General features: G+C 37.4%; 1 protein-coding gene across 2 annotated transcripts in view; it reads left to right on the plus strand.

The window, feature by feature from the left end:
* Positions 1-21,294, plus strand: part of nrg3b (neuregulin 3b) — a 122,107-nt gene that overhangs the window by 85,684 nt on the left and 15,129 nt on the right. For both annotated transcript variants that reach the window (XM_060890220.1, XM_060890230.1), the window contains exon 3: positions 20,698-20,771. In XM_060890220.1, coding sequence (XP_060746203.1) covers positions 20,698-20,771 — 74 coding nt within the window. The remainder of the gene's footprint in view (positions 1-20,697; positions 20,772-21,294) is intronic.

Raw genomic sequence — 21,294 nt, forward strand, 5'->3', positions numbered from 1 at the left:
CAGTCCCCAGGTCTACAAAGACTGAATGGAAAGGTTTAAGTAGGAGCATGAAGTTACTTTATCACTCTCTATTAGCACAAGTGTTCTCCATTATGGAGATGTTAGGCTGGAATCGATACAGGGTAGGGGGGTATAGAAAAGAACACGCAGCCATGTGATTCTTCCTATAAATCTGCATGGTCCTGTGAGCTCTGTAAACCATTATGGGTGCATTCTCAGAATGGCAATAATCACAGTGGTAATATTTTACATAGCTATCCAGTTCAGCACGCAGCAATTTTCTTTAAAATTCCAGTCCTTATAAAACTGTCACCAACTGCAAAAAGTCTATGTAGTCTTTTCGTAAAAATATCTAGTTGATTCTATTGATCTCCGCTGAAGGCTGATCCACACTGATGGCTTTGCTTTGCCATTTTCTTCCTGAATCCCTGTTTCACAATATTCTTTTTTTTTTCCAAACTTCTTTTTATTTATATTTTATAAAAAAAACACATTCATAGTGTTTTCATTCATCTTCATTTGTAAGACTTCTTTTTCCAGATGCTTTAATATATTTTGTCATAACTAACAAAGCAAAATTAAAATTCAAGCAAAATTCATTTAAAAATTAACAAACTATATTTTACTTTAATGGTGACCCATCTGAACCTGCTCTTAAAATCTACAGTATCAACGATAAGCTACAATCTGTAGGTTCCCTTAACTTCCCTTGATGGATAAGAGGCTAGATGCCCATTATCAATAACAACATTTATATAGCTGAGCAGTTCAGGGTTAAGGACTTGCTCAAAGACCCAACAGTGGCAGCTTAGTGGTCCTGAAATATAAACTCAAAAACTGAGTTCCAAGGCATTAATCACTCAACTACCACTTTCTACTAATTTTTCAGCAACTTAAGAAAAATGCATTTCAATTTCTATTTTACTGTTATTAAGCTGTATCAAGGGTTTTGAAGGGTTTTTTTTTATTATTATTTAATATGCATGTATTCATACAGTATGTTGCATATGCTTTAATATTTGTTGTGGCCAGTATGAGAATGTTAATGTTGTGGACTTTGTTAAACATGATGCAATTTGAGTGATATTTTAAACTGATTAAGTCTGTGTTCTTTTAGTAAATTGTTTTCTTAATAAAGGTAAGAAAAACAGAACTGCAGGGGACAGCAGGCATGCTGGCTAAATTAATATTTTTCTTTTTTTTCACAGAGAGGGGAGTGCATCTGTTTAATTGTCAGGACTCAGTTGTTGTATTTAAGAAATGCAACTAATGAGTGAAATGTGTAAAATATTAATTCACACAGCACTGTTCAAACTGCTTGAAACCCCTCGCTTATTAAGCTTGTCGTTTTAAATTTACAGGAAAAGTAATGATGGCTGTCAAGCAGGTCTATTATATATTTATGCATTTTAATTATTGCACATAGCCTGTAGCCTGTAATTCCCTTTTTTCTTTGCTTGTGCCTCAATAAAAAAGTTTGAATATCCCTGCTAGAATAGTGATATGTGATAGAAAGAGAGGATCTCTGAGAACTAACAGACATTGTGGGGTATCAGCTGTATTGTCATGCCAAAGAACAGGCTAAATCCATTTATGCTTATTATATAAAGACCTGTCTCAGACTGTCACACATGCTTATGCAATAAAGTGCTTCATCACCATGTCCCTTGTCTCTTAGGCTGGCATATGTTATATAATCATGATGTGTGATAATGTTAGGGACCTGGGAGATGTGCAAAGTCAACCAGCTATTAAACTTTTAACATATTAAACATTATCAGCCAACCTGTTCATTTCAACAAGCATGATACACTCTATTGACAAACAGCAATAATGTGCATGATTCCGATCTACATTTCCGTCTGATTAGCATAGAGTACATTGCCTGCTGTCGATCAGCATGAGTTACTCTGTCCATGTGGATGAGACAGCAGACATTTTGGCTTGTTGATCTGTTCTTCTTTCCTTAAAAGGAACATGTATATGTTCAGGTCAGTCTAAATCATCACCGGCAAAATATTACTTTGACAAATGTTTGAGGTGAGGTTGTTAAATCCACAGCGAGTATAACTTCATCAGTGCTTTATTAATGAATAAATCTGTTCCATTGACTGTGCTTCCTTTCTGGCATTTTGCTTTTGTTATGTCTGGACAGAAGCAATAACCTGAAACAAAGGAGATTATTATATGCACATTTTGAGAATTTTCATAAAATGTGAGAGGAGAATGGTCAGATCAGATTCAGACTATATTATTTCATTCATCTTCCTTAACTGCTTTCTCCTGGTTAGGCTCATAAAATCTAGCTTCAGAACAATGAGCGCAAGGCTGGAACACATCCTGAATGGGACGTCAGATTGTAATATATAGAATAATGGGTGGAACTTTCCACTGGGCCCTTTGGTCAATAAAGTGCTCAGAAAAGCCATTGCAGAAGTGCATATGAAACCCTCCAGGTGCTGCTAGGCTATCTGTGCAGAGAGAAAAGCAAACACTGCACCATCAAGAACAATATCCACAGCTTAGCCAAGAAATGGACTTGGCAAACAATTCTGAATAAAGGATAAATATTCATCCTTCCTCACAATGGTAGCTAGTAAAAATGTGAACAGCAGAGCTGTATTTTTACACTTCTCTCCCTCTCTTCCTCTCTCTCTCTCTCTCTCTCTCTCTTTGTTGTTTTTCATCCTCTGAAACAATGTCTGTCTCTGCGCATAGTGATGTGACTTATAATGTTTGTATTGAATATTGAATGCTGTTGTGTTATCCATGGTGATCTGCTCAAATTAGAAATGGAAGCAACACTCCAGTCAAAGTGCCATGTTTTTAAACATTCATATGATCTCAAACTATTTCTCTGTCTGATCTAAAACCACTGCCACTGTTAATAATTTACAGTAGCCTGTCTTGCACTGAAGACGAGTGGAAATGGTGGGATAGGTAGAATTGGCATGCCAACAACATTCTGCATCTTACAACACATTCACAAAAGCCTGACAAACTATAATGAGGCTCAATTTGCACAATTGCAAGTTCATTAATCAACAGTTGCCGGAGTACTGAAAACACATCAGAAGGCAGAAATGTTGCAAATGGGAAATTATTATTATACTAGGGTTGAGAGACTAATGCTACCGCAAATATTACATAGCTATTACAGACTAAGCATTATTTAAGCACCAATTAACATGGTACTGTACGTTCTATAATTGGGTTTTGTCATCCTACTGAAAGCAGCCATTATGTTTTCTCTGTAATATAGCCGAAACATGTCTCATAGGTAAGGTCTTTTTTTTTTTTTTTGTTTTCTGTTTTGTATAAAAGATGCATACCAGAGCTTAAGCTGTCTCAATGGAGCAAAACATAGGGATCATAAGAAATGTGTCTATAATTATAGCTGATACAGGGATAAGTGCTGCAGGATTACTGTCTTGATTTGTTTGTAGGTTAGATTTGCACGACTATACTATGCTAATCTGTTTCAAGTCAGTTACTGTACATGCTTTTGGGTAGGATGACATTTGTGGCTGTTAGAATTAGCTGCAATATAAGCTTTATTTGCTTGCATTACATTAAGCTGAGTTAGACCATAAATAATTGCCTCTCTGCTTAATCAAGACTTAATCTACTTTTATGCTACAAATCCCCTGTCTGATACTATACCATAGGGATTCTCAGTTTGCATCTATTAATCTTATCATTAGAAATGCCCTAAACTGAATGTTGCTCATTTACATAAGGCTAATCTTCATTTATCACATCACAGTAAAGTGATCAGGAGGATTACTCTCATTACTTACTGACCAACCTACCAGCGCGAGGAGGAATTTTCTGGAATTATGGTCTCTTGTCAGATCTGTTTAGTTCCTCTCCCTGGTGACTAAAAGAGCCTCTGTTAATGACTTAATTTATTCAATTAATGCAATATAAAGGCTTTAATGACTAAATCATGAATTTTTGAATGCACCGTTATTATTAGCAATAAAAAATAATTAGCAATAATCAATAATTAGCAATATAAAAGTTATTATCAGGATTGGAGATGCAAACTATCAAATTTGGGAATATCAGAATTTATTATGTTGAATAATAAATATGGACATTGTAACATCAGTGGGAAATGCGACATAAAAGATACCTTATTCATATGTGCCAGTTTATTGTTACTATGCTGTTTTAATTCTCCATCTTGTTATTACCATCCACATGTTTATCAGATTCTTCATCTGAACCCCTAAGCCTTTATAGACCTAGAAACATGTTGACTGGCCTCTTTTTCTGTGCACGTGCAGCAATGCACTCTGGAGTATGAGGTATTGAGGAAAGCTACAGTAAGTTGGATACAGACTGACTGGAGGCATCTGGTTAATACTGTACATCCTGAACCACTGCTTAAAGGTATATCACCTAGGTAACCAGGTAGATGCTGTACGCCATTACAAACTCAAAGAATCCTTTTCATCACACAATGAATTACCTTGAGAGGCATAAAATGTACAGAGTATCAGTGCATGTTGAAGGAGAAAATCAATTTTTTTGTCTCAGAAGCATGCTAGAGGGCTTGTGTTAGGGCTCCTCCTCGAGAAAAAAAATATGTAGTATTAGAATCAGGAACAGAGGCAACTGAAAATAAAAACTGGACTGGGACATGAGATGAGTATCAGAGCTTCAAATGTGTAACTCATCAAAAAGAAAAAAGATCAATATGGAATCTGGAGATTAACTTCAAACCATGGAGCATTTTTTATTTTTTTTTACTTTTCCCTATGCTACACACACACACACACACACACACACACACACACAAACACACACACACACACACATGGTGCAGTTTATTAGGAACACCTGTACACCTACCCATTCATGAAACTATTTAATCATCTTCCGGCAGCAGTGCAATGCATAAAATCATTCAGATACGGGCCAACAACTTCACAACAACCAACAGATTGGGAAAAAATGTGAGCTAAGTGATTTTGAGCATGGCATGACTGTTGGTTCCAGACAGGTTGGTTTGAGTATTTCTGTAATTGCAGATCTCCTGGGATTTTCACACATAACAGTCTCTAGAGTTTACTCAGAATGATGCAATAAAGGAAAACAATCCTGTGAGCAGCAGATCTACAGACAGACACACCTTGTTGATGAGAGAGCTCACAGAGAATGGCCAGATTGGTTCAAGCTGGCAGAAAGGCTACTGTACCTCACATAACTATTCTGAACAATTGTGGCTAGTAGAAAAATATCTCAGAATGCACAGCACATCAAACCTTGAGGCAGATCAGCTACAACAGCAGAAGACCATGTCGGGTTTCACGTCTGTTAGCCAAGAACAGAAAGCTGAGGGTTAGGGTTAGGGTTAGGGTTAGGGTTAGGGGTTAGGTGCGCACAGACACACCAGAACTGGACAGGTGAACACTGGAAAAATGTAGCCTGGTCTGAGCAATCTCAATTTCTGCTGTGGCACACAGATGGTAGGATCAGAATCTGGCACCAACAGCATGAATCCATGGACTCAGTCTGTGTCAACAGTCCAGGCTTGTGGAGGTGGTATAATGGTGTGGGAAATGTTTTCTTGGCACATTTTGGACCAGATAAAAACCAATCAATCATTACTTGTATGCTACAGCCTGTTTGAGTATTGCTGTTAGCCATGTGCATCCCTTCATGGCCACAATATGCCATCTTCTAATGGCTTGCTTAAAGTAAAGTAATGCACAATGTCACAAAGCAAAAGACATTCATGAAAATGACAATGAGTCTGAATCCAGCACAGCACCTTGGGGATGTAGTAGAACAGGAGATTCAAAGCATGAAAGTGCACATGAAAATTCAAAAATATTGCATGATGAAATCATGTCACAATTTACAAGAATCTTAAAGAAACATTTGCAACATAAATGACTGAAAAACTGAGGCTTTTTTCAGGTTCATGTGAGTTGCTACCCAGTACAGTACAGTGCTAGTATAGTTCTTTGTGTGTACATATAATATTCTGATTTTTCTTGATGTTATTTTGATTTTTGCTCTCTGTTTTATGAGACAGTTGTTGTATTTTTTTGTAGTTTAGTAACAATATGTGGATTGAGTTATACGTACAGCATGCCTTTCATCAAGAATCTGATGCTGTGTTGTGCAACAGTATCTCATCCAGCCCACTGGGAACAAATATGTCTACTGAGATGAAGAATGTAACAGTGTGAGGTATGAATTTGTATTCCGTGGCTGTCTATCACGACCCTCAGTCCTTACACGCATGGATAGACAATGTTCTACAGAAAATCCTACGTTCGTACAGAGTTGTGATCAAACCAGTGGACAAATCAGAGAAAATGGCATTGTCTGTGCAGTTGGAAAGCTTGTGTGTTTATATATGTGTGTGTTTCCAGGATGAGGCGTTCCAACTTTCAAAGCACCAACACATTTATTATTCCATTAAGGCTGCTTGAGGTCATAGCATCACATTAGGCTTGGGCTTTGAGGAGAGAGTTGCTGAGAAATTAATCTAGAAAAGACAGTCACATTAGATGCCAGACTTTCCAGCATCTCATTCACTTGTTTTGCTGTGTTGCGCTATACACTCATTTGTTTCTAATCAATCAGAGGGATGCCCTCAAATGACCACATTGTAACATCACGTACGCTGCTTTAAATGAACATGTGGAAAAGCTTGCTATTGCAGTAAAGCAGCTGTACTGATGAGTGGTTTTGGAGGTCATCTCAGTTAGACTGTTTCCAAGTGAGAGCTGGTTAAATTGCAACAACTGCTGTTCCACTAATGAGCAGTAGTCTTTGTGCTGTGCTGTGCTGTGCTGTGCTCTACTGTGTGTGTGTGTGTGTGTGTGTGTGTGTGTGTGTGTGTGTGTGTGTGTGTGTATGGGGTTTGAGTATAATGGTGTATGAACTCTTCCATTACAAGGTAGCAAGGTAGCAGGCAAGTAAACAAAGCCCACACAGTACTTGTTAAAAAGGAGGTCCAAGGTACATCCTGATCTTCTGCCTCTGTGGATACTGGCTTATGCTATGCTTGTGTTTGTTTACTATTCTTTTCTATCTTTACTAAGAGTCCATGTTGGGATGTTTTGCTATGCTGTATCAGCAACTAATACATCAGAGAAAGAACAAGTATTAATATGGAGGAGGGGAGGAGAGAATTATCTGGTCCAGGCAGAGAGATAAAAGTTTGAGAGAGGATGCTGCCATGCTAAGGAAAATAAAAATATTAAGAGCTGCCTGGGACAACCAAGAATGGTAATTTATAAATATCTCAGTCAAGTTCATTTTTAATTTTGGTACCTTAGGATTTATACTGGGGCTTCCAGCTACAAATTCAGTGAAATTTAAAATGCAGTCTTTCACAGATAATTACTTTTAATATGTACTTCGCTAATCAGTCCCGAGAAGGTATTTTGTGTGTGTAGGTAGAAACTGTGTGGGAAGCCAGGGGCCATTGAGCTGACAATCAGACCCTACTCTTGGAATTTTTTTTTATTATTTGAGAAAAAAAGAAAATCCTCAGGGGGTATTTTCCTTTGTCTTTGCACATTGTTGATGTCCAATTTTCATTGCTACTTGATGTGGAAATTGGATGGTGACATAGAGAGGTTACCTGACTATCACTTGATATTCCATCAGTGTCTTGGTTAATTCAGAAATCACATGCACAAACATGCCTGGAGCAGTGGGTCACGTATTCTGCCTAATCTTGATTATGTTCCGCCCTCGTGAAATGCATTTGTTTATTGAGTGCAATCAGACCTGATTTCACAGACTGGGTTTCATTTTCCAAAGCACATTAGTGATTAAGGTTCCATCACATGCACTTTTCAGCTTTGTAAGCGAAAGCTGATGGTAGAAATCCTGACTAGCAATGCATAATTAAGTGGTATGGAATCAAAGAAAGTCATTAGTAAAACTTGCACCCAGCCCCCTCACCCACCCATTCTTCCAGTAGCAGTAGTGATGGGAGTGTGAAAAGATGTGCCATATTCATCTCATCTCCCTCCACTTGCACAGCACACTCACATCCATGCTACTGTCATCCATCTGTACCAGACAAAGCACTGAGATGAAAACTAACAGATTACCATATCCATGGAAACTACAGGAAAATACGTTGGAGATCTCATGCAAATCACTGTTGTTATGCATTTCCGGAGTTACGGTAAGGTCTAATCAAAACTCTGCTTGCTCTGAATTTAATAGACTGGTCGTCACTGCGATAGCAAATTAGCTTAATGCTTTACTAAGACATTAAAAGCAGTTTTAATTAGATTCTAATGAAACCTAAAGACGCGTGTCCATCTGACAGCTACTGGTATGGAGACACTAATCAACTTCAGTCCTCTGTCAGTGAGGACAACAGGAGCATGACCAAGCAGAGGAGAGACATATCTGTGCTGCTCCTCGCCTGCATCTGAGTCTCTGGCAAGTGCCTGGCTGTGCATGTTAAATCTGTTAAAGCAGATAAGCAGCAGAATAAATTCAATTCTCCACCACTGCGGTTTTCTAAGATTCTTCCAATTAAGCATACAGTACGTATTAGATGGTAAAGCTGTATTCTTTATCCCATTACTTAAGATTGAAGCTATGATGACTCTTCGAAAAAATGAATTATTACATTTCACAAATTGATTAGTGCCTCAAACCTTTGATGCTATTTCACACAGCACTACTATTCCGCAAATATACATGATACTCCTGACACGTTCTTTTTCCCAGCAAGAGGAGGGCACTTGATGGAGTCAAATTGTTCCCTGCAGAGATTAGATGAGTTCTTGTTATGTAGGGGAAATATGATCATATGTGAAGGAAACTATATTCATGTTTGGGGCTGGAAAGAGTCCAAAATAGACTTAGTTGAAAAAAGAAAAAAATATTGACAGTGTTATTTTATATCTGAGGAATGCATTTTTAAACAATTATATTATCTAAGTGAGCTATGAAGTAAACACCACCTCCATTCTCAAAAACATATAAATCTATGTAACATTACTGAGCCAAATGCTCTCATAAAATGCAAGCGAGTGCTTATTAAGTGTCTACATGTTGCTCCTAAAATGTTAAATAATGAAGGATGAAACCTGTCTGTTAGTTACATTTATACAGGGAAGGGATTTCTCTTAAAATAGGTCTATATTTCTATTATTTATCCTTCATACATTCTAAACTGCTCATTAAGTACATATACAAGATAGAATCTATCACCATGACAACTGCCTGAAGCTGAAAGTATCCTGAAGTGCTAGAATGCTAGAATTGGCAGATCAGGTTTGAGATTTAAAGCCACATATATAAATATCTTTTGGAACCTTTCTGTGAGACAAAGGATCCAATGATAGTAAGAATCTGTGATGCACATAGAATTGAATAATGGCCTGTTGAGGGAAAGTTATGGTTAAAAATCTCATTAGGGCAAAATTACGCTTGAAAAACAACCTCCCAGTTGACTGTCAAACTCTCAGATTTATACTTATGAGGTGGACAGTGATATATATTCACCAACATCGTGTAAATACACCAATATTTTCTGATTTATTCATAAGGGCATTTTTAGAATAAAGGTTATTTGTAAAACTTAGGACAGCAGTGAATTGCTATTGATTAGATTCTAATTTAATTCTCCCAGTTGTGCTGCTTAGGGCTGTCTGATTTCCCCTGCAAGAGCCTGAAAAGATGCATGAGCTCATGCTCACAGTGTGCTCTGTGTGCAAATATATATGACCCCTGATGCTTCAATTACCTCTTGATATTCTCTGGCCAGATTCTTGCAGTGAATTATCCCTGGCATGATGTCAGCCTATGGGTTTTAGCCACTCCTGAGCAAGTAGAAGAGCTCCCTCTGCCCTCCGACAAGCCTGTCCTCTCCACATGGACATGCAGTTCCATGGAGGCCATAAACAAACCTCTCAGTTTGGGGATGAGCCAGGTGTTGCAGTTGCAGGGCCACATTCAAAATGTTCACCCTTCACTGCGACTAAGAGATGGAGGCGGTAGGGAGCTGAAGAGTGCATCTGAGTGAGAGAGAACCTTAATCCATCACCTCTAGCTGATTGTGTAGAAGAGTGTCCAAGTCTGGCACCGCTCCACTTATACAGTATCTAAGCCTCTGCGTGATGTGTGTATGTCAGTGGTGCATTCATTTGTTTTCGCTTAAATGCTGTTCCTAGTGCATAGCAGGTTTGATGGTAGCCCAAATGTGTATTTGAATAGATTTGTTTTGTACATGTCCACTATTGGGCATGATAAATCTGTGTGTCTGTCCCCTCAAGCACATTAGCATTTGCGATTATTTGATCTCAATCATTCCAAATGTAACTGACAGGATTAAAATCACAGAGGCAAATGTCAAAATCACACACATTGCTTGTAAAAGACAACAACACCACTTTTTGCTTGGAGCAATTTGAAAATGCCAGCATGTGTGAGGCTGTAAGCAGCAAGGTCACAAGGAAAAAATAAAGCTTTTTGGTTATTCAGATTAGTGGTCTAACAGGGAAGAAGAGTACAGCTGATAACAGCAAATATGAAAAATTGGCAAAAGGAGCAAATGTGTATGCTGGTGACTGCCAATATCCAGAGCCCAGAGAATCTTTGAGTTAATTTAATACCCATGAGACTGCACCTCTGGGAGCCTAGAGTGTTAGCACTACCAGAAAATGCATTGTGATGTGACAAGACCACTCAAACCTAGGAAAACACAATCTTTTTGCTCCTTATCCGTAGCCGTCTGATGCATGCCGCAATGACGTTCAGCTCAGTGCATTCAGTTTAATTCTCAAGCCCATCCCAAGCCTCTGTAATGAATGCAGCAGCAATCTAACATGGAGGTTCTGGCTGCTTAATTGGCTAGGACGCTTCTGAGCCGACCACAGAGGGATCTTCCAGAGATAAATTTCCAGAATAGCACAAAAAAAGTGGAAAGGAATTTAAAAATTCAGCTCCAACACGCAACAGTCCCTAGAGTAATTTCACATCTGCTCATCTCGCCTATACCACTCTGGATTTATCCGTGCAGCATAAGTGAGAGCAGCAACATGAACATGTAAAAGGTTGCAATGGCATTAATATTCATGACTATGGCACATGGGGTCTGGGACATTTTCTTCCACTATGGACTCTTATAACATTAGCGCCGGTACATACAGTAGGTTGTCGGTTTCAGAATGAACGCAGCTATCAAACCCTTTTCCCAACATCTTGCTATAGATTATTGTATCAAACTTAGTAATGCACTTGCACATGCTTCTGTAAATCTTTTTTGGGGTTTTGCCTCTAGTGCTGCCTCTACTGCTATTACTCAAGCCAGAAGAAGGAGCTGTCAGAAAGAATGTACAGAAAGTTTATGATGACTTCAAAAGGCCAGCAGTTCTGTTGCTAAATATATCCTCTAATTTGAGCCCAACCAAGACCTCAAAAATGCCATAAACATATGTCATGTATTTCATTTGGCCTGCAGTCACTACTATGTTGCAGATTTAATTAGATGTTGACAATATGAGGCATGTGTGAAGCCTTTAGCCATCAACAACTCTTAATCCAACTAGTCCCAAAGCTTTTCAGTGAGGAGAAAAATAGCATTAAGCATTCTTCATCATAAGGAGAGAGCAATTTATCAATAATTCATTTTCAATTGATCAGGGTGGATTTTAATGATACAAGCGAGTTCCTCAGGAAGAGTTCATTTACGGCTTATCTAAGGATCCTGTATTCGTTTGGGATATGTCATCATCTTGCTATGACATATAAAATATATTAGAACTCCCTATATTGTGTAAGTCCAGCACTTCTCCAGTAACATTTGAAAGCAAAAAGAAAGGTCATCTCAAAGATGAATCTTTAACCAACAAGGCATGTGTAGAAATAAAAATGTGCTATTTGATTGGATAACCAAACCGATCAATACCAGGTTCGCTAGCTTTGATGATGTACATCTTCTACTGATCTTCTCTTGATTATAAAGATTAAAGGATAAAAATGAGAAAAAATTCTGTAAACCTTCCATTAACCCTCATTCTAACCTCATCCGGTTTTCAGCTTAGGCCGCAATCTAGCAAATATTCCTCAACAGTTTCGTTTTATCCCTTTAATCTCACTTTTGGTAATAAATCTGGGGATGTGACCTTGGCTCGAATCCCCAGCTTTATTCGTAAAATTATTCCAGAATCATCGGGCTGCCATTTTATGCAAGGTATGCATGCATTTTAAAGTAAAAAAAAAAAAAAAACAAAGTCAACAGTCACTTCATTCAGTCTGGAAAATGCTCCCAGATATGCCCATAGACATAATCTGTGTGCTCTTGAAATGTAAAGCAGGAGGGAAACACCGATCTTGGGCTCTAAGAATTGCATTAAATAGTGAGAGCTTCTGCATCTCGACTGCTTTTGCTGAGCCACATCTGATTATATGTCATCCATATTCCTAGAAAGACACTCGGATAGTTCGAATATTTGCAGTGAATGACTCTGCATGTCTTCCTAACTGTCTAATACGCTTTGTGTGTTTATGTGAGACCAGGTGGTAATGATTTCACAGATAGGCTTAGTTTCATCAGCTTATTGGGTTATATCCAAAAATCAATTCTATGAGAGTCTTTCTTGATCATTATCTTGTCAGCAGGCACATTCACAGATTTATTTAATTGGCATTAATATTTTTCAGGATAGGGTTATAATAAAAATGATTAAGCCCTGTCTTTGCAGGAAATGGAGTTTTGGTTGAAAGGAATTGTTTTGTATTAAGCAGAACAGCCAAATAATGTATAGAGCCATAAAAATAAGCATTTATAAACCTTTGAAAGACTGCCATGCTTATAGACTTGCAGAACGGAATGAGCTCAATACCGATTTTATATTCTGCATATATTTTTTAAATAAATCCATTTGTGATTTGTGTGTTTGTGTTTTGTAGTACTGTATGAAAAAGAACACAAAAATCTGAGTATAAGAATTAAGTGTTCGGCTGTTGAACGTATGGTTGAACGTATGGTTTTAACGCTCTTGAGAAATGATGGTATGTGTTGTACACATATAATTAATGAGATTATGTTATTTTTTGACATTTAAAAAACTGCACTGCACAGGGATGTGCCTGGGATGTGACACAGCATCCTTTCTCCGCCTCTGGTCTGTGTGGCTGACTGCTAGGCTTGGCATTCTGTGATTGACTCCTCTTTTTTCTTGTTTGTATTGACAGCAGCTTGAATGCCTTGTTTTTACCTCTTATCTTAAAGGTTTTGAACAGCACCTGCACCTGAATCTGTGCCACACTTACATGGTGGTGAGTCAGAGAAAGGCCATGCTGCAGTCCTCTCTCTTATCTCTCACTCCCTCCATCTCTCGGCCCCACCCTCCAAACAGCTGGCGAAACACACTTCAGAAACAGCTTTACGCTGGCATGGTACCACAGCACTCTCCGGCTATGCGAAATTACAAGTGGGAGCCGTGTCAGGCAAAACTATACCAAATGCATACTGATCTATAATAAGACTAACACTAGTGTTAGTGTTCTGGTGGATGACAGCTAATGTTAATACCTTTCAGAAAGGACAATAGTGATCTGTGCTAAATTATAAAGAGTCAATTATAACTGTCTCTTTGATTTCTAGCGTTAAACTGAACTACTACTGTTTTTCTTCTAGTAAGAAGCATTGATGGAAAGAAGAATTATCAACTTGAGAAAAAGTAGTGCTCCATTAGTAATAATTTAGTGTAATAAAATTAGAAGTAGTGACATTTTCTGAATTGAGAGTGAATTAGTATTTTGTTGAAAAATTGCTTGAAAAATTACTTTACCAATTACTTGTTAAATGTCTATAATTGGCACAACTTTTACTTTTTATTCTTTTCGGAGTTAAAATCATCATGAGTCTCAACATTAAATAAAGAAAATTATATTCTATGAAAAAAAGTATATTTATAAAGAAAAGCCAAATCCTGGTTTGTTTTCAGTGGCTTGCTGTGTTTTTACTTTATCTAGCTTGCTGATATGAATTCATATAGGTTTTTAGCTTTTGAGTAAGATTCTCCTTTGTCAATATTCTGAGTGTTAGCTACACGCTTAGGAGCGAGTATGTTAGGATATAATCAAGTCAACAATGCTTTCCTGCTGTAAAACATCAAAAGATTGGGCTAGATAGTCTAGTTCACTCAGCTAATGTATGGCTTACTTGTACAGGTTTCTGCAGTTTGGATGTTCACACTTTTTGGCTTATAGATCATTTTCATGCTGTTTCATCTGAAGCATTAAAAAAAATGAAGAAACTTGGGCCAGGGATGCTCATCTGTCTCTACTTTCTCAGACATGACTAAATATTTGGCATCTGCAGTGTAGCGTTTTGGCAGAAACTGCTTTATTTTGATTGGGTCTCAGAATTTTATTATTTAAAATGAAAAAAAAAAAGTGTTTTTTAATTAACTTGCAAGTCTTCTGGGGTGTAATGCGTTTTTATTTTAATTTTTTTTACTCTGTAAGGGTGGTCAAAAATAAATGTGGTGAAGTTGATTGTTTCATTTTTTACAAACTGAAGTAAAAGTAAATCATTAAAAAATACTGTATTTTAATTGTTTTATACTCTTCTGGAGTGTAATGCATTTTTATTATCTTTTTACTCTGGAAAAGGCATTTCTCTGTGCTAAAAAATAAATGGAGTGAAGTTGAATGTATTTTTTAAAAACGTAAGTAAATATTTAATTACTGTATATGAAAGAGAGAGAGAGAGAGAGAGAGAGAGAGAGAGAGAGAGAGAGAGAGAGAGAGACAATAAAAAAAACATTACAGAGCATTTGAGGTATCCAGTTTTATTACATCCCATGATAACAGTCATGTTTTTTCCACAACATGTTGGAAAGAAACAATTCACTGAGTACACTGAGTTGTCTCCACATTATTCCTGACAAGTTCAGGCATTTGGAACTATGTTCATGAACTGTTCACAAACAGAAGGTGCTCCCTACTGATAGGTTTTTGGTTCTAGAAGATAATTTCTAGCAAATCCCTGTGCTCAGTCTTGACAATGGCAGTGTCAGGAAAAAACATTCTTTGAGTAGAATGTTTGTGCTTTACAAACTAAAGTACAAAGAGGCTTATCTGCTCACTCATGATTACCATTTTAATAGCTTTATTTTGAAGGTAAAACTTTGTCGCTTTACAAAGCACTTGAAAGGTGGAAGACTTTGAGTTTGGAGTCAGTTCAGTACAAAAGTACGCCTTCAGGACGAGATCTCATTTATACATTGCTTTTTATCTATGTATGATTTTCACGCAAGGAAAACAAACTCCACATTGCTGTCTCAGAATGAGATTGTGAAGGAACAGTGAACATAAGAACATACTTGCACCGCATAGCATTTTCACATGCATACAGCTGAAGCTGCGGTCATCAGTCAATGTCATTCTGAGCTAAATCACCTTCTTTTGAATCTTTCAGACAAACAGGGCTGCACTGGCAGATATGACTATGGACTGACTGTGAATGTAGGAGAGTCAGGCTTTTTTTTTTTTGAGAAAGAGGGCAAGAGAGATTGAGAGAGAGGGGATGAGAAGAATTGATGTAAGATTGGTCTAGAGACTGGACTCATCACAGCCTTTGAGTCCATCAATAACAGTGAGGAGATTTGTCAGGGCTGATTGGGACACAAAAATGTGTCCCTGGAGTGTTACTGGAGGAACACCTCTGTGTATACTGTGTGCTTCATTTGTGTCTGGGTTTTTAAATCCGTTGCAAAAATGAACATAAAAAAAAATCACGATTTGCAAATCTTTATTGCTAGGACTTGTCAGGAATAGAAGAAGAGGTGGATGCGAGAGCGGATTATTTATTACGTGATTCATAAACAACCAAAAACTGTGAACCGTAAACAGGAACTGTCTGTGGATACGAGACAAAAACCTCCAGCCTACAAGCTAGACTGTGGCACACACTACAACACATGAACACTACAACAACAAGCTTGACAAGTAGTTATCTATTCAAGCTGCTAATTTTGTTATTGGCAAATGCTATAAGGTCTGATGGCTTTAGCACAATACATTATATCACAATATATTAAACATGACAGTTACATATGCCAAACTAACTGAATCAATTTTCTCTCATTTATAATCCTAGTCATTCTTACACCATTAAAGGAAAATGTTAATGCCAATCGTTATTCATCTTTATCATAATCATATGATCTTTAGTGGTGCATATTTTATATGTAAACTTCTCTGATGTTGCCTCATTAATGGCCTTAAACTGAGTAGGGAACAAGAAATAGGCCACAGCTTTGTAAATACATTAGATGCTATATGGTAATACTATGGCAGTATCAGGTTAATAGTTGTTGTTGTTGTTGTTGTTGTTGTTGTTGTTGTGTTCTTTCAGCTACTCAAGTACTGCAGCGAAAACATGCTAGTATAATAGATTGGACCACAGGTTCTCTATGGGGTTCAGATCAGGTGAACAAGGAGGCCATGTCATTAGTTTTTCTTCTTTTAGACCCTTTCTTGCCAGCCACGCTGTGGAGTACTTGGACGCGTGTGATGGAGCATTGTCCTGCATGAAAATCATGTTTTTCTTGAAGGATGCAGACTTCTTCCTGTACCACTGCTTGAAGAAGGTGTCTTCCAGAAACTGGCAGTAGGACTGGGAGTTGAGCTTGACCCCATCCTCAACCCGAAAAGGCCCCACAAGCTCATCTTTGATGATACCAGCCCAAACCAGTACTCCACCTCCACCTTGCTGGCGTCTCAGTCAGACTGGAGCTCTCTGCCCTTTACCGATCCAGCCACGAGCCCATCCATCTGGCCCATCAAGACTCACTCTCATTTCATCAGTCCATAAAACCTTAGAAAAATCAGTCTTCAGATATTTCTTGGCCCAGTCTTGACGTTTCAGCTTGTGTGTCTTGTTCAGTGGTGGTCGTTTTTCAGCCTTTCTTACCTTGGCCATGTCTCTGAGTATTGCACACCTTGTGCTTTTGGGCACTCCAGTGATGTTGCAGCTCTGAAATATGGCAAAACTGGTGGCAAGTGGCATCTTGGCAGCTGCACGCTTGACTTTTCTCAGTTCATGGGCAGTTATTTTGCGCCTTGGTTTTTCCACACGCTTCTTGCGACCCTGTTGACTATTTTGAATGAAACGCTTGATTGTTCGATGATCACGCTTCAGAAGCTTGGCAATTTTAAGAGTGCTGCATCCCTCTGCAAGATATCTCACTATTTTTGACTTTTCGGAGCCTGTCAAGTCCTTCTTTTGACCCATTTTGCCAAAGGAAAGGAAGTTATTAATAATTATGCACACCTGATATAGGGTGTAGATGTCATTAGACCACACCCCTTCTCATTACAGAGATGCACATCACCTAATATGCTTAATTGGTTGTAGGCTTTCGAGCCTATACAGCTTGGAGTAAGACAACATGCATAAAGAGGATGATGTGGTCAAAATACTCATTTGCCTAATAATTCTGCACTCCCTGTATATAGTATTATAATATATATAATAGAAAGGGTTTTTTGTTAGATACCCCATGTACTTTAATTACAATAAGGTACAAGGGTATATATGGTTTTCAAATATGTTTACAACTTGTGTGTGTTCGTCTGCCTGCATGAGAGAACAGTGTGCAGTGATCAGCTGTTGGTGTGAGCTTGTACAGCATAAATGTGCATAATGCAGTGAGGAGATAAAGCATCAAAGCTGCAAATTACACACACTCACACGCGCGCACATACACACACACACACACACACAAACGCACGTGCACACACACACACACACACACTTGCCACTGTCGCCTACCAACCCCATGTCCATTTACTCACTATTAATTAAAGAGTTGAGCATTAATTAAAGGCTGAGTTCTGCTCTGCTCCTGTTCCTCCCCCTCCTTTCCTGTGAACACATCCTACTCTCTCTCTCTCTCTCTCTCTCTCTCTCTCTCTCCTCTGTCATTCTCTCTCACTCTTGTTTCACCTTCTGGTTTCCTCACTCCATTTGTCTCTCTACAGGGTAAGAGAACCAACAGGGGGCGCAATTAATAAAACCCAAAATACACATTTACTTATAATAATAAATACCCCTCAAGGCACTCGCATTTATAATCTTGTTTACTCTGTTAAGCACTCATACTTGCATATCTCCATTATTCCTCTGCACAAGTTATTTGGAGACTGAGGAGCACTGACTGGTGAAGACCATATAGTATATATGAACTCATTCATGTTAAACTGCTTGATTATCTTTTACAAGATCTATTTCTATGCCTTATTACAAGTTTAAATTGTTGTTCTTTATTTTAAATTGTCTGATGAACAGTAATTCAGCAAAAATAAATCCCATATGTACATTTATTCAGTTATTTTACAAAAGTGCTCAAAACCAGTCAAATATGATCATTTTATGCTGAAATGGCTTAGATGTATGTGATGGATGAATACTCCTCTCTTTAAGTAATTTGATCTGAAATCAGTCCCCAAGGTCATAATTCCCATGTAGAACTATTTTTCTGGCTTTACACCATTTTTTATGTCTTGCTGGAGGGAAACTTTTCAATTATCAAGGTCAGTCTGCTCCAGTCTGACAAAATTCCTGGATGGATTGGCAATTCTGAAATCTTTATATGAGATATATTTCTACCTGAGATTTAAAATGATTTTAGATTATTATAATTATAATTATTATAATTATTATTATTATTATTATTGTTGTTGTTGTCATTATTAGTATAATAATAATAATAATAATCATCATTATTATTATTATTATTATTATTATTATTATTATTATTATTATCATTATTATTATTATTATTAGTAGTAGTAGTAGTAGTAGTATTAATATTATTATTAATATTAATATTATTATTTTTTTGTTCAACTTTCAAATTTATTAGCTCTCTTTAAAAGTTTAATTTTAGTGGCATTAAAAAAGTGTCTAAATTGTAGGATTTCCAAAACATAAAATCCCGTGGTTACATTTCTGCTTACTGGAAGTGTTACTGGATATTCTTTAAATGTACTCTTCAGCCTGTTTGAAAGCAAATGAAATCCAACTGCATCATCCTTGCTAATTTAAAGTCATACCCATTTCTCCCGAGGTTCTCAGATTTCACCAAAGTAATGATTATGTATGAAGTGTAAATGAGAGTAATAGGCAAGTATAGTCTAAAATATATTTAGATATGCTGCCCATACACATTAATATGGAAATAAATTTACTTGGACAAAAGTGAAATATACTTGATCCATGGACATGCATGAATGGAATAATAAACAGGGGAGTTTTTGTGTGCTGTTTTGTTTATGTGGATGTTCAATTAAGAATGGAAGTATTATGTTTTCTTGGTGATGAAAGGAAACTTCAAAATTCAATATAATGTCTGCCAGGAGAAATAAAACAGTCTGGCTGATAGAGATCTTCATGTTGCCATTGACATGAGTCAGCATTAGATGGCCAGTGCACAGAAAGCTGAGCCTGAATAAAATGTTAGACGTATCAGACTCACCTGCTCCATGGCTACTCGTGCACTGTCACTTGACTAATTAATAAAGTCATTTATTCCAATGTTTCATTCAGAGCCACCACCATTCCTGCTGTTCTAAACCAGACACACAAAAAGACATACAAGCACACAGACATTTGCCTGTCAGCCATGTTCTGGAAATTTTGAGACATGAAATCAGTTGGGTTTTTAGCTTTCCTGCATTTTTTTTTTTTTTTTGCATTGTCATTAGTGTGCATTATTTGTTTAAAGCCAGGTTATAATTGTAAAAATGACAATGTGTCCAGCAAATGTGAGTGGATTTTAATGCAGATTTGAAGCTCTGAGTTGTACGTAAACAGATGTGACTCAGTATATCCGTATATCTGGCAGCAATGCAGTTAATGGTATTTATATAAAGTAGTCCAATTGCTTTGGGGCTGAATGAGAAAGAACATGAACAGAGGAGGTGTGAAGGGGATAAGAAATTAGAAAGCTCTCTCACAGTGCTTCTGAAGTACTTGGCTGGAGGAAAGCTGGTAATCACTATAGTTTTACAGACTCCGAATGTTATGCTGCTCTAGCTTGGATGTGTCTATCTCACATAGATCTCCCAGCAAGAGTCCAATAAACTGTGCCTCCAATTCAGCCACATAGATCCTTTGGGTGGTGACATTAGCACCAAGACAGTGTTATCTTTGCAAATGCAGACACCACAGAGCTCTGGCCAAGCCTGCCTTGTTGTCGTTCCTTTTTTTACACTAGCTTATTCTTATCCCTTCTCCCTTCATACATTTTCAAACTCTGCTTAGCCTTTCATATATCCGCATTTCACTCTCAGAATAAAATCTTTGTGATAAAAATGACCTAACCTGGACACACACACACACACACACACACACACACACACACACACACACACACTTTTTTGTCCTACCATTCATTGACATAATTATGTACTTAAATATGTTCCTTACCCTAGAGAACTAGGGATCTATCCGTAAACTGTCGGATATTCCTATCTTTATTGGGCTAGTTATTTTTTTACTTAATTGAAGAAAAATAATAACTTTAAATGGGCTATATGCTAGAGAAATGTAATTATCTCTTGAAGAAAATTGTTAGATGTATTATCTAGGTCTGTGATATTTACAGATTTTTTAATTTTCTTTTATCTTTGATCTCATCTCTTCTCTTCCCTCCTCTCCACTTCCCTCTTTCCTTGTAGATGTAAAGAAGGCTACCGTGGACTTCGCTGTGACCAGTTTGTTCCTAAGACAGACCCCATTCTCTCCAACCCAAGTATGTTCCTCATGCCTATTCACTGGTTTTCTGGAATTTGTAAAGGAACTATTTGTTTGTTCCTCATACAAGATAACTGTGGTTGAAACTGACAACTCATTATCAAGACAGAATTTAGCCAGCTCTACAAGTGTATACATCAATGATGAAACAAGCCTCAATATGAACCCCAATAAAGTCAGTGGAACACATAATCCTGTTTAATTTGCTTTCTTACTTTCTTTTCAATAATTTTAGATTTTTTCATCCATCTTGAAAGGCTTTTGTTCTGCAAAAGTTAGAAAGTGCTTTCCAAAAATCAAATATGCTAAAAGGAAGCTAATTATTCTCCAGCTTAAGTACTGAAATTAGCAGAACATTACAATGCTGCAGTCTTAAGAGAAAATAGTTTTTAATCAGCATGCATTTGCATCCTGTCTTCTCGGTTAGACAGCTAGGAGCTTAGCATTTGAATGTGAAACTATTGGTGTTTTAAACAAACTAGTTTAAAATGCATTTTCTATGATAGAACAGGTAGATTTGG

Source organism: Tachysurus vachellii, chromosome 2 (assembly GCF_030014155.1).
Source record: "Tachysurus vachellii isolate PV-2020 chromosome 2, HZAU_Pvac_v1, whole genome shotgun sequence".
Classification (NCBI taxonomy): domain Eukaryota; kingdom Metazoa; phylum Chordata; class Actinopteri; order Siluriformes; family Bagridae; genus Tachysurus; species Tachysurus vachellii.